The 14,188-nt window shown below is 47.6% G+C and overlaps 1 protein-coding gene across 2 annotated transcripts; it reads left to right on the forward strand.

Moving 5' to 3' along the window:
• The first annotated feature begins 6,499 nt into the window (after window positions 1-6,499).
• LOC100191313 (uncharacterized) lies at window positions 6,500-13,821 on the forward strand. 2 transcript variants are annotated; one of them, XM_035960337.1, is made up of 11 exons: window positions 6,500-6,769; window positions 8,987-9,148; window positions 9,435-9,482; window positions 11,077-11,147; window positions 11,743-11,793; window positions 11,952-12,129; window positions 12,381-12,503; window positions 12,584-12,697; window positions 12,774-12,892; window positions 12,979-13,051; window positions 13,156-13,821. In XM_035960337.1, the coding sequence occupies exons 1-11, from the start codon at window positions 6,704-6,706 to the stop codon at window positions 13,297-13,299; spliced, it is 1,149 nt and encodes a 382-aa protein (XP_035816230.1). In that variant the 5' UTR covers window positions 6,500-6,703; the 3' UTR covers window positions 13,300-13,821. The 2 variants fall into 2 exon arrangements, with proteins under 2 accessions (XP_035816230.1, NP_001345371.1); NM_001358442.1 differs by having other exon boundaries at window positions 6,589-6,769; window positions 11,731-11,793; window positions 13,156-13,594.
• The last annotated feature ends 367 nt before the right edge of the window (window positions 13,822-14,188 follow it).

Genomic DNA, 14,188 nt, shown 5'->3' on the forward strand with positions numbered 1-14,188 from the left:
ACTCTGCAGGAATGGACTACTCCGCACCAGCAGGGTCGCGTTGGTAGCTAGCTCTGAGCAGCTCGCCAGCGGAGGCGACCACCTCAGCACCGACGGCAGCGGCCACCTCTGCACCGACGGTAGTGGCCACCTCTGCCTCGACGACTTGCCAACACCGGCGGTCACATCGGCACGTGCGAAGAGGTCCTCGCCACCGTCCCCTACGGGGGTGAGGACAAGACCATCCAAGAACGCGGTTGCCCCCTCCATGGCGTATGACGTCTTGTACGACCCCCCAGGCGGCGTCGGAGCAGTGCGGCCGATGGCGCAGGGGACGCCACGGATGCGGCAGACCTGCGCACGGCGCGACCGTCGCCCGTGCGGTGGACGGACAGCTGCGTCCCGCTTGGCAGCGGGAGGCAACATTGGAGGCGGCACCAAAACCATCAAAGCCAAAGAGATGGAGCCGCAGCACGGCTCGCTTCCCACCCCAAAGAATTGGGGGGCTCGTAGGATGGAGCCGTAGCTCAGCCCGATGTCCACCTTCACAAGGCTGGTGATCATCCTTCCCCTTGAATGCTGGAGGAAGAAGCGGGAAGGAGCGTCGCCTCCACGGACATCCCGTGGAGGTAGGCGACGATGGCCGCCTGAAGGTTGAAGCAGGACACCACGGGTAGAGGCTGGGGGCCAAGCCCCTCCAACAGCTGCATGAAGAGAGATGGGATCAGCAGAGCCAACCCGCTGGGGAGTTTGGAAACAAAGAACACGAACTCTTCGGTGGAAAGGTCGCCGAGAGGAGAGACCCCAACACAAGTCCTCCCGGCAAATACTGGCACATTCCATCCAAGCAGGTGGTATACCATTTCGAGCACTCACTCAGTCTGGGTGTGCTCGGGGTGAGGTCACAAGGCCATGGCAAACTACGACAACGCGAAGCAGAAACCTTGAAGGCAAAGGGGTACAGAGAGCTCGAAGGCGAAAAGGCACCGCGAGAGGGAGAGAAGCTAGACATGGCTGCTACTTGAGGGGTGAACCCCTTTTTAAAGGCAGATTTCCCCGCTCGCGCCCCGAAGCGTCACGGGCAAGGTATCCCCCGATGCGCACCAGGGTTCCCATCCTATGACATGGGGCCAGGCCTCACATGTCATACAAGCTGGCCCGAAGCGCGAAGAAGGCGAATCGTCGCACAAGGAACGTGCAACCGCCCTGCGTTTATACGCCCTTCCATCTTCGTCGCAACCAGCGGTCAAGAAGGCGAACTGTTGCACAAGGAGCGTGCAACCGCCCCGCGGTCGTGCGCCCCCTCAGTTTCTCTGCAACCAGTGGTCCAACCTCTGGCATGGGGCCCAGGCCCACATGTCATGCATCCGACGCACCGGTTTCTGGGTGCAGAAAAGTCGCACCGCCGCTCGCGCCAATACCGCGCCTCCTCGAGGCCGTCGCAGAAGACTGAGAAGATAAATTTTCAAAACTAATGCAGCGACTCGAGGTACCCCGCGCATGGCCCAACAAAGACATTAAGTGTGGAGGTCACGGGCCAGTCAGCCGCGGGGACAGGCATGGCAGTTAGCGTGACCATGGGCGGGCCGACAGTAATTGCATCAATGGGTGCGCAGGACAGTGAACCAATCGCCAGTCAAACTTTGGCCCCACCTGCAGGCTCGCATCCTCCCTTGAGGCGGGCCCGGGGGCCATTGTCGGTACCCTGAATCAGGGGTACCCCCTACTACATTATGAAGATGTGGTGCCCGTATGACGTCTCCTAGCCACACGGTGAACAGCACCCGACCCCACCACGTGGGCGGCTCAAGGGGCACCACGTGGCGAGAAAAGATGATACATCCCAGGATGTATCAGCTAGACCGGACCTCCACGAGGGAACGCCGGACCCCTGTACGCACAACCCGGACCCCCTGATTACGGCCCGGGACTCCCAAGCCAGCATGTCGGGTCCCTTGGATGGGGACCAGATCCCTCCGAAGTAATCGGTTACACCACAATAGGGACCCCGGACAGGGGAGACCCAGGAATAAGCAAGGGTCTGGTACTGCCACTCATCCGGGCCTTATCCTGCGCGCATGCGCTCCCCGCTCAGGTGGAGACCCGATGCGGCCATGTGGCTTGTAGCCCGTGACATAAGCCAGCGGGCGAAGCCTGACATAAGGCCTCTAGGTCGCGTGGTCTCTGCATTTATTGCAGAAAGGACGTGCCGCCTGTCCACCCTGCTGACAGGCGATGTGCCCTCACAGCATTTAATGCGTCCTGTCCACTCCACTGGCAGGCGGCACCAAGGCCATCCTGCAGACGGCGCACCTGTTCAGTCCGTTGTCAAACAGTACGCCCGTGCTGCGCGGCACACTGTGCTCATCATCCCTTGTACGAGAAGCTTCCCCTGCACACCGATACTACGCAGATCTCGGATGTTAGGGCGCAAGAAGATTGCTCTAGCAGCAAACATTAGTAGCTCCAAGTACTACATCTGTTGTGTTCCTGGGCCCACATGTCGGGGCTCAGCACTCTTGTACATGCCCCCTTTGCTATAAAAGGGGAGGCATGCAACGTTACAATGGAGGGGACACGAAGGCTCCCTCAGACCCAACTCAGACTCTCAATTCTCAAGCTTCCATAGCTATCCAACACACAGTGGAGTAGGGTGTTACGCTCCGGTGGCCCGAACCACTCTAAACCTTCGCGTGTTCATGTGCTTGATGTTCGCTTAGCAGGACAGGCAAAACGCTTAAGCCCCTTCCTCATCTTAGGATTTAGGGCGGGTGCACTCCACCACCCGGCCGGAGAATTCCCTCTCCGACATTGACCATTTCATGGTCATCCCATTTGGTGCTCCCGAGGTTGCGCACTTGGTTCACCAAGGTCTTGAGCCGGTTGTACATGGCTTGTGGCTCCTCTCCTTGGTTGAGCATAAATCGACCAAGCTCCCCCTCGACCGTTTCCCGCTTGGTGATCTTGGTCACCTTGTCTCCTTCGTGCGCGGTCTTGAGCACGTCCCAATTCTCCTTAGCACTCTTCAACCCTTGCACCTTATTATACTCCTCTCGACTTAGAGAGGCGAGGAGTATAGTAGTGGCTTGGGAGTTGAAGTGCCGGATTTGGGCTACCTCGTCCGAGTCATAGCCTTCATCCCCCACGGATGGTTCCTGCACTCCAAATTCAACAATGTCCCAAATGCTAGCGTGGAGTGAGGTTAGATGGTGCCTCATTTTATCACTCCACATACAATAATCTTCACCGTTAAAAACCGGTGGTTTGCCTAGTGGAACGGAAAGTAAAGGAGTGCGTTTGGAAATGCGAGGATAGCGTAAGGGGATCTTACTAAACTTCTTGCGGTCATGGCGCTTAGAAGTGACGGACGGCGTGTCGGAGTCGGAGGTGGAAGGCGACAAAGAGTCGGTCTCGTAGTAGACCACTTTCTTCATTTTCTTCTTCTTGTCGCCACTCCGGTGTGACTTGACGCGGGGAGGAGATTCCTCCCTTTTGTTGCCGGACTCTCCCGATGGAGCTTTCCCGTGGCTTGTGGCGGGCTTCTTGCTGGTCACCATCTCCTTCTTGGCGTGAGCTCCCGACATCACTTCGAGCGGTTAGGCTCTAATGAAGTACCGAGCTCTGATACCAATTGAAATTCTCCTAGAGGGGGGTGAATAGGCAAATCTGAAATTTATAAAGTTTAAGCACAACTACAAGCCGGGGTTAGCATTAGAAATAAAGTCGAGTCCGAAAGAGAGGGCGAAAACAAATCACAAGCGAATAAGGCGAATGACACAGTGATTTGTTTTACCGAGGTTCGGTTCTTGCAAACCTACTCCCCGTTGAGGTGGTCACAAAGACCGGGTCTCTTTCAACCCTTTCCCTCTCTCAAAGGGTCACTTAGACTGAGTGAGCTTCTCTTCTCAATCAATTGGGACACTTAGTCCCCACAAGGACCACCACACAATTGGTGTCTCTTGCTTTGATTACAAAGATCTTGGGAATAAGAAATGGGAAGAAGAAAAGCGATCCAAGCGCAAGAGCTCAAAAGAACACGACAAAACTCTCTCTTCTAGTCACTATTGCTTTGATTGGAATTGGGACTTGGAGAGATTTTGATTCACTCTAATTGTGTCTTGTATTGAATGCACTAGCTCTTGTATTGAGTGTGTTGGCTGTAAACTTGGATGCCTTGAAGTGTGGTGGTTGGGGGGTATTTATAGCCCCAACCACCAAAGTGGCCATTGGGGAAGGCTGCTGTCGAAGGGCGCACCAGACAGTCCGGTGCGCCACCGGACACTGTCCGGTGCGCCAGCCACGTCACCCAACCGCTAGAGTTCGACCGTTGGAGCTCTGACATGTGGGACCACCGGACAGTCCGGTGGACGGTGGTGCACCGAACAGTCACTGTTCACTGTCTGGTGCGCCTTCTGGCGCCTGCTCTGACTCTGCGCGCGCAGTCGAGCACTGTTCATATGTTCACTGTTGCTTTTGTAGACGACCGTTGGTGTAGTTAGCCGTTGCTCCGCTGGCACACCGGACAGTCCGGTGCTACACCGGTCAGTCCGGTGAATTATAGCGGAGTGGCTTCCCAAATTCCCGAAGGTGGCAAGTTCAGTGTTGATCTCCCTGGTGCACCGGACACTGTCCGGTGGCACACCGGACAGTCCAGTGCGCCAGACCAGGGCAGCCTTCGGTTGTCTTTTGCTCTTTTTATTTGAACCCTTTCTTGGACTTTTTATTGGTTTGTGTTGAACCTTTGGCACCTGTAGAACTTATAATCTAGAGCAAACTAGTTAGTCAAATTATTTGTGTTGGGCAATTCAACCACCAAAATCATTTAGGAAAAGGTTTGACCCTATTTCCCTTTCAGCGCCGTTGAATTCCCGAGATTGGCTGCTTCGGAGTGTACGACCCTGGTGCACCGGACACTATCCGGTGCGCTAATCTTTAGCACACTCAAGTTCTTTGCTCCATTTCAAATTGAGTCCCTAACTTGATTCTTTTATTGGTTCGTGTTGAACCTAATGCACCTGTAATACATGAATTCTAGAGCAAACTAGTTAGTCCAATTGTTTATGTTGACTATAAACCACCAAGATTAATTATAGAAAATGGTTAACCCTATTTCCCTTTCAAGTGGTTCTACATGAAAAACCCTAGGGGGAACGCACCATAGTTCACCGGTCAGATCTCTGTGTCCAAGCCCGAGTGGAACTTGTCGCGGAGAAGAAGTTCAAGCCAGAAATCGAATACATACTGGATGCCATCGCCAAGCAGTAGAGGCGGGTCTCTTCGGTGTGAGGCTGATACACACCTTCATGTAGCGGCGTCTCCAGCCGATCGCGGCTCGTAGAGGCCGATGTGGCGGTTCATCGACGACAACGACTCCGATCGCCACTCCATCGTGAATCTTGAGAAGGCGGAGGTCATGGCCCATGTCCTATCTATTACAACGGGAGTGACGTCGGATTTCTTGGGAGAGGGGGTCCCTTGTCTTTAAACCACACAAAGTTGAGTGATTTGGTCAGTTTCCCCTTTCTTCCTACTTTCCTCGAGAGATTTGCTTTTGCAAGGGACTCATCGATGGTTGCACTGCAACCTGCTTGGGACCGTCAAAGCCTCCCTTCCTCCTATCCCCGAGGACGCTGCCATCAAGGCCGCACGCCTGACTCGTGCTAGGCTAGGGGGAGCATCTCCCCGTCTACTTATACGGAGGACATGACCTCCACAACCTCTGGTGGGATAGGGCCCCTGCCATCGGTGGCCGTGCGTAGTGTGGTCTCGCTTTTTGTCATGAGTCTTGTGTGATCCTCCAGCGTGTGTAGGCGTACACCCGGTATAGTGTATTGTCCTGTCCTTCCCGGTATGCGGGTTACTGTAGAGACTCCGGTGCTTGGATCCCCCACGACCGGGGTTGACTGGCCTCATAAGGAAAACGGGATACACCAGAGACTGTATGTGGTGACGTACCATCGTATCAAATCATTGATTGTTACATCTCGACACCCCTTCGGTATGCCACGCTCGTGGTCCGAACGTGGTTTGGTGGTGACGCGTCTTGTCACAGCTGACGTGGGTCAGTAGTACTAGATCGTGGCCTCCGTCTTGCAGGGTTGCTCGGTGAGTACTTGGTTGTTCGCTCTGCCTCGTAGGGTTACTCGACAGGGAGTTGGTCAGCTGCTCTGCCTCGCAGGGTCGCTCGACAAGGAGCTGGTCGACCACTCCATCTTGCAGGGTTGCTCGGTGAGGACTTCGTCGGCTGCTCTGCCTCATAGGGTTGCTCGATAGGGAGTTGGTCAGCCGCTCTGCCTCGCAGGGTTGCTCGACAAGGAATTGGTCGACCACCCCGTCTCGCAGGGTTGCTCGGTAAGGACTTGGTCGGCCGCTCCGCCACGTAGAGTTGCTTAGTGAAAGCTTGGTTGGTGGATGAGACGTTAAGAATCTTGGGCCTACTTTAGGCACGCGGTTCCTCGGTACCCGACAAACAAAAAAAGCTATATGTTTTTTTAGCTTTTAGCTAATGAGATGCTAACTAGAAGCTCAAATAATCAGGACCTTCCTAAACACAGCAACAGAAACATATAAATTCGTTAAACTTGAGGACCCTGCCGGCAAAAAATCTCCCTCTCAGTAGGGGCCGGAATAAAAATCTCCTCGCCTTCCTCTCCTACGCCGCCTGACCTCTGCTGTCCGCCTCAACGGTCCAACCCTCCGGTTCGACGTAGGCGCCGGCGGCGAAATGAAGGTCTCCGTGAAGACGCTCAAGGGATCCAGCTTCCATATCGAAGTGGATCCTACCGACAAGGTAGGCAGCCCTTGCGCTCCCGATCTGTCGCTATGGTTCTAGTTGCTGGATGTATTGGCGGGCTGCTTGTTAGGTTCGTTTGGGGTCTAGGATTTGGCTGGTTCCCCTGCGGGGGCGATGAGACATGAGAGTGTTGGAAGCCGCGAGCGAAGCTTCCTTGGATCCAGTCTGTAGGTTGCTGGTTTGGTTCTGGTGGTGCGAGTGTGTAACAGGCTGAACGGAGAGCTGTTGCAGAGTTCGCCTGTGTACTTTCTGGTTTCAGTTTGGGTTCCTTTATGATGTTTTCATACAGGAATCAGATGGCAACGCGAAGTTATCAGGCATTAGTAATTAGTTCATTAGTTGCTCCCTTTATAGTTGGTAGATAGAGCATACGTTGTAGTCAATCTATTATGGCTACCATACATCGCTGTAGGTTGTATGTTCGATTATAAAAGAAAAGGCAACATAATACCTCATTACCTCGTGGGCACGGGCATTGATTAGTTATTGCAGTGTCGGTCTATGCTCAGGAGCCATTCTTGACTTGTTGATGTTAGATCTTATCAGTATAAGCTACTTCCTGCCAGTTTGTTTCTAGGCAGCTTTAGGATGTAATGCTGCATTTTCATCTATTTGGTAATGTGGTTGGAGTGGATCAAATAGGTGCATGCTGTGGCTGCCATAAAACAGAGCTTTTGAAATCTAAATTTTTCAGTATACCTAAGTTCATACAACACAAACCTTAGATGCTATCAACACCCTTTCTCTGGTTATTTCAGCTCTCTAGATAAGAAACTGGTAGCAATGAAGGTTACAGATATAAGGAGTAAATCAATATTACTTGCTTACAATCTACAGTAGAGATTGTAAGGAGATGACATCTCTTTATTTATCAGCTAGGATAAAATGAAGAATCGTCTGATTACTCAGCTCATGTTCTACTGCAATTGTCTCAGATTCACGCCACTTATTTTAACAGTTTGACATGCTAGAAAAAGATTCTGATTGGATCGATAACTAAATGTGTATGTGTGTATGCACCAAGATAAGGCAACACAAGCATGACGTAAACATTGACGGTCTTTCAAATAGGGATGGTTCACAGGTGCAATGGCACCTATCAACCATACATGTACAATGTGGTCCAACTAATATAGGCAAACTTATATCCGCACAGCCAAAATGCAAACCATGTGCACGGTGAACACCCTATCAGCATCCTTATCTAACTACAGCTTCCACGTTGTCTCCAGCATCACAACCCGATTGATTTGGACACCTTCCATAAACAGCAGTGGGTACATATAAATTCACCAAACTAGAAGACCCAATCTGCAAAAGCACACTTCTACTCAGGATCCAAAATAGGAGACTGTGACAAGAAATCGCACTATTCGTTCCTTCCTCCCCTCAGTGGCGGCGTGGTGAGATTAAGGGCACCAGCTCCTGGATCGAAGTGGACACCAACGACTAGGAACTAATCATCCATGCTCCCAATCTATCGCTATGGTTCTAGCTGCTATATGGATCAATGGAGCCGTTTCACGATATTTGTCTGCTTGGTAGGTTTGTTGAGGGCTTGGGGCCTAGGGTGTTGGAAACGGCGAGCAAATTAGGCATGGATCAATCTGTAGGTTGCTTGTTGAGTTCCAGTGGTGCAAGTGGAATTGGCAGAACTGAGAGACGTTAGCCTGTTGCAGAGTTCGCTTGTGGATGTGGAGATGGGGTGGCTTGGGTTTGGGTTCCGCCAAGGTGATGGTTTGGTGGATACAAGAGCCAGATGGCACGATGAAGTTATCAACCCTTAAGCCCTTAATTCATTGGTGCTTCTTTTTCTAGATGGTTATCTATCGTTGCTGTTATGAATTTCTGCAGGTTGTCTGTTTTTAGCACTGTACAAATTTCTGGATGATAGAACCCAGGAATCAAGACTATAAGAGTGAGTGGTGGTGGCCGGCCAGCGCTTTCATGATGATAATCGTGCAGGCGCCATCAAAAGAAAACCAGGAGGAACCGAAACAGAGGAACCGAAACAGAGTAGTCTAAGCGCAGGGGACAATGACTGTGTTACCCTGCTTATCCCCTAATTGCCTAATACCTGGGCTCTAAGACTATCTTCAGTAGTTTACCCATCCCCATATTCAAATTCCACTTTGCAAACAGTGCAGTCTATTTAACAAGAATTTGGTAATAATGTTGTTGCATGCCCGCTATTGACACAAGTTCTTCAAACAGGTTGCCGACGTGAAAAAGGTTATAGAGAGTATACAAGAGCAGGCTTCCTATCCTGCTGACCAACAAGTGCTTATACACCAGGGGAAGGTGCTCAAGGACGACACAACATTGGAGGAAAACCAAGTAGTTGAAAATAATTTTCTTGTTATAATGCTCAGACAGGTAGGCTACTTGTTTATTATTCTGGTTGACACATGGGCACATGACAAATCACGGGTGTATGACTTGGTATGATAATAAAATTATTACTGAGATATGAATAACTGATAACATTAACTGAATAACTGTCATAGTGCATTGGATTATTTGAAAGAATTTGTGCTTCAATTTCTATGGCTAGCTTATTAGCAGTATTTTATATATGGATGCAAAGGCTGCTGTGAATTTGGAATGTCTACGATAGCATCAGAAATGTTCTATATATCTTATCAATTGTAACCTTTCACAGAACAAGGGATCATCAAGTGCAGCACCAGCTAAGGTAACCGCGAATCAGGTGAGACGTTAGAATATTTTGTTTGTCTATACTGATTTTTTTTCACATTTTGTTATTTTTCTTCCAGTTCTAAAGTTCTTCATGACCCATCTAGTATATAAGGAACTCTAGTCAAAATTACGTTTTTTATTTATTGCAAAAGGTGTATATATTGTCACTCTGGATGCTTTGGGGGCCTACATTATTTGGAACCATCGCAACAAATGTGTCTTCGATAACTATAATCCTAATGTGTCTTTAGCCATTAGAATGGCTTTGGAGGAAAGATAGATGTGGGAAATGGCTGGGGCTAAAGGCCTTTCCTATCTGTCTGCCCCTCTCTTTGAGGGTTAGTCTCGGAGGGGGTTTAGACCAGTAGTAGTTTGTTGTTCTCGGATGGATTATTTTGGTTTTCTGGTTTTTCGACCTCTATAAGGAAGTCTGTCCTGTTGTACCTGGTCTTCTTAGACCCTTTTCTCCTTAATATAATGAGACACAGTTCTCCTGCGTTTTTCGAAAAAAGCCATTAGCTATGACACAGTTTTAGTCTTTTAATTATTTGATATAGTATATTTGCAAATCAAAGCATAGATGAGGTCTGTTGAACAACTGGCTTTTTTAGTTATATGTGGTCACTATTTTATTCAACCAAAGGTCACGATAGCTAAAAGCTAAGTTCTGAGCCAACCAAAGTGGTTCAACTACAGTAGAAATGTTCTGAACTTGCAATCTGTATTTTTGCCATCTCTTGATTTTTTTTTCTATCCCCTATTAGGCTTTCTTCAGCAGATCATGCATATGGTTGTGCCAACACTATTTTGCACTGTAGACTACACTGTTTACAGAGTGAAGTTTGAAATAGGAGATGAGATGGGAGATAGGATGGGAAGCTGCTAGAGACAGCCTTATGATCCTTAAATAATTTGAGGGATAACCATTGCCAGGAATATGGCTGGGCAAAGTCGGCTTGGAGGGAGACTAGAGTATTTGGGGAATTGGATTGTTTGTTTGGTTTTCATTCCTTTTCCTTCTTGGTAGTTGGTATGTCACCTCTTTATATAGAGAGGACTCCTAGCCACCTAGGGAAGCCCAATCAAATCATAACAAATCATTTCCCTCTAATTGATCTATCTTAATCCTTGTTCCTTCCTTAGCAACGGCTCTATAGGCTGTGCTGCAGTAACGTGGGTACTGTTCACGCCAACCCAACACGTACAACGTCCTCAATGGCAATGGATCTATCGTTGTTACATGCTGTAAAAACTAAAAAGAAAGCTAAAAACATCAAGCAACAAACAAAAAGAAAACAGGACAAAAAGAACAAAGAGACATGACGATAATGTGCAGATACATATGCTTTAGTGTGCACTGTAATATATTTCTGTTAAGATATAGGTGTTGTTTGGTTCAGCCCTTGTTAAGGGAATGGTAATGGGATCTATTACCGGCGGTATTGGTTACTAGTTATAATTGGATTGGATAGTAGTACCTAGTATTACTAGAAAGAGCTCAACCAAACAAAAGTATCGGTATCCATTACCCTATGTAATCCATTTACGTTACATTTCGGTGAGCCAAACACCACCATAGACATTTACTTAAACTACTTTTGCAGGCACCCTCTACTCAGACAGTGCCTGCTACTCCACCTCAAACGTCAGCAGCCCCAGATGCACCGGCACCTATGTGAGCTTCACATATATTTTTATGTAAAAGCTTGATTTGTGTTGGGATTGATAGTATGGATCCTTTTTGGTTGGTTCTAGGGCAGACAACATTTGCAATTACTGATTTCAATGTCAGATATATGTTTGCATTGAATTATAACAAAACAAATGGTTGTGCATAGTGCCATAGTATTGCGGTCTTTGAGCCTTTGGCACTGTAGGTGGCAAGCTGTGAGATTTGCATATTTATGCCACATTTCAGGTTCTACTGATTTTGATGAAGTTTCCTACTACCAACATGTCGTTCTAACCTTGTCCTAAGTCAAACAATTAAGTTAACTATGAAAATGTGTTCCATGACGAATCTAATGATACTTATATTTGGTAATATAGATATCGGTATAGTTTTGGGTATAAACTTGGTTAAAGTTAAAATAGTTTAACTTATGACAGAACTAGAATGTCAAGTTTTAACGGGACAGAGGTAATACTATTTGACTTGCCTTGTGTCCTTTGTTAACTTTAGTGTAACGATGCATAAGTTGGTTCACTTTATATTTCCATTGTCATTACCAGCTAACTCCTTCCATTCTCTGAATTAGTGTACCTGTCAGTGCACCGGCTGCAACTGCTACAGCCTCAGCAGCTCCTGCTGTTGCTGTCTCGTAAGTTTCTGATTTTCCTTCTATCTTAGATATTTAACTAATCTTGTAATAAACATAATTGTTGCTTGATGATGTATTGATATTTCCTATTAAAAATAGCTGTTGAAAGTTGCTAATCACATTCACGTATATCTTTTCTTTTATGTTCACTTGAACAGCACTGAGGCGGATAGTTATGGTCAGGCTACCTCAAACCTAGTTGCTGGCAGCAACTTGGAAGGAACAATTAAATCCATTCTTGAAATGGGTGGCGGGACATGGGATAGAGACACTGTACTACGTGCTCTGCGGGCTGCGTACAACAATCCAGAGCGTGCTGTTGAGTACTTATATTCTGTAAGAATGATTCTTTGTCCTCGTTACTTTCTAGGCCTTACATGCGATGAACTTTCAGCGATTTATGTGTGCCCAGGTACGTTTAACTAGTGAACACATCTATTATATAAAGTAGATTGAAGCTGCATGCACATATGTTTGGTTTGAATATTTCGTGACCTTAGAAGTGAATTGCCGTTTTCAACCTGCAACATGAGGATACAATTTTGTTTTACAATTGTAGACACTAATGTCCTTCATCTTCTGTTTAGGGGATTCCTGAACAAATGGAGGTTCCTGCACCGCCTCCGAGTTCCCAACCAGTCGACCCTGTTCAGGCGGTACAACCAGCTCAAGCTGGACCAAATGCTAACCCTCTCGACCTCTTTCCCCAAGTAACTCCCCTTGCATGCACAATGCCATCTTTGCAACTAGTTGAATTTGTTTCTCATATTTGCCCTTGTCTGAACTGTAGTCTCTTCCGAATGATTCCGCTAATGCCAACACAGGAAATCTTGATGTTTTGCGTAATAACTCACAGTTCCAAAACCTACTTGGTTTGGTTCAGGCTAACCCTCAAATTTTGCAGGTCTGTTTCCATGCTTTGTTGATCTCGTCCCTTTTGCAATCCATTCGCCCATAATTCGTTTATGTGCATTGTGCAGCCATTGCTTCAAGAATTGAGGAAACAAAATCCCCGGGTTATGCAGCTAATCCAGGAAAACCAAGCAGAGTTTATGCGGTTGATTAGTGAGCCACTAGAGGGAGACGAAGAGAATGAAATGTATGCGCTTCTTCCTTATGCCAAGGCCTGTGTTTTCTTCTTGTACTGCTGACATCGTTTGATATTTTTGTATTGCCCTGAACCAGGATGCTGGATCAGATGGCAGATGCAACTGAGACCATTGCAGTCACTCCAGAGGAGAATGAAGCTATACTTCGTGTAAGTCAATGGATTATGGGCAAATGGATTTAAGAGTGGTTCTGCGTGTCAACTTCCATAGGTTTTTATATTCAATTTACCCCCCTCAAATTCTTGATGCGCAGCTTGAAGGGATGGGCTTTGACCGGGCACTCGTCCTGGAAGTGTTCTTCGCCTGCAACAAGAACGAGCAGCTGGCCGCCAACTACCTCTTGGATCACATGCACGAGTTCGACAACGATGACGGGCTCGGAGGGCCTCCATTGTGATGCGATGCGAAGGCTGTGGACAGAAAATAGGAAAACGTTTTGGGATTTGTCTCGTCTGTCCGCTCCGCTCCCCCTACATTTCTTTGCTGTTTAGTACATAATTCTAGATTTACAGAAAAGACAAAGTTTACTCTTTTCTGGATCATATGTTTTGTGCTACTTATTGCTGTTCTGGCCGCATTGGGCCAGCATGCAGTTATTCACGGGTTCAACCTGACAAGCGCTGGCTGCAGCAGCGAGGTGTTTGTAGGTTTCGCGGTGATTCGTCTACCCAAATCTGGAACCGTACTGATACTGAAGACCGTACTGATACTGAAGGCATTATCCGGCGTAAACTGTTAATTCAAACATTATTACACGAATGCATAAGGCTGAGCACGGCTTTTGGGCTTGAACTCGTTAGACTGCCACCAAATAGCAAATCATGCATATGGTCGCATGAATCAACGGTTTGTACTGTATACTTTTTACACAGTGGACTTTTGGACTATTCGTACAGTAAAGTTTAAAATTCGCACTATAGATTGTACTTTTCATGTAGTGGAAATTTTGGACTATTTATACAGTACATTTTGAAATGGGAATGAGTAAGCTGGAGTATAGCCTTATACGGCCTGTTTGGTTTGTGACATTAAAGCGATCTACGACTAATGCTGTTTGGTTAATGTCGGTGGTATAATTCTGTGCAATTTAGAGTGGTTTCGCGTGTCAACTTCGACCGCAGCAGTTTATCTATAGTTTATTTAAAACACTGTGTCAACTTCGACCGCAGCAGTTTATCTATAATTTATTCAAAACACTGTTTTTACACCATAGACTGTATTCACTGACAGTTTATCTATAATTTATTCAAAACACTATTTTTACACCATAGACTACACTATTCGTT

The sequence above is a fragment of the Zea mays genome, chromosome 7 (genome assembly GCF_902167145.1).
Source record: "Zea mays cultivar B73 chromosome 7, Zm-B73-REFERENCE-NAM-5.0, whole genome shotgun sequence".
NCBI classification, from domain to species: domain Eukaryota; kingdom Viridiplantae; phylum Streptophyta; class Magnoliopsida; order Poales; family Poaceae; genus Zea; species Zea mays.

Excerpts from the sequence above, each read along its gene's own strand:
- LOC100191313 (NM_001358442.1), top strand. The coding sequence starts at position 6,704 with ATGAAGGTCTCCGTGAAGACGCTCAAGGGATCCAGCTTCCATATCGAA. Across the intron at positions 11,794-11,951 it reads GCTCCTGCTGTTGCTGTCTC|CACTGAGGCGGATAGTTATG; the intron begins GTAAGTTTCTGA and ends TCACTTGAACAG. Across the intron at positions 12,893-12,978 it reads GGAGACGAAGAGAATGAAAT|GATGCTGGATCAGATGGCAG; the intron begins GTATGCGCTTCT and ends GCCCTGAACCAG.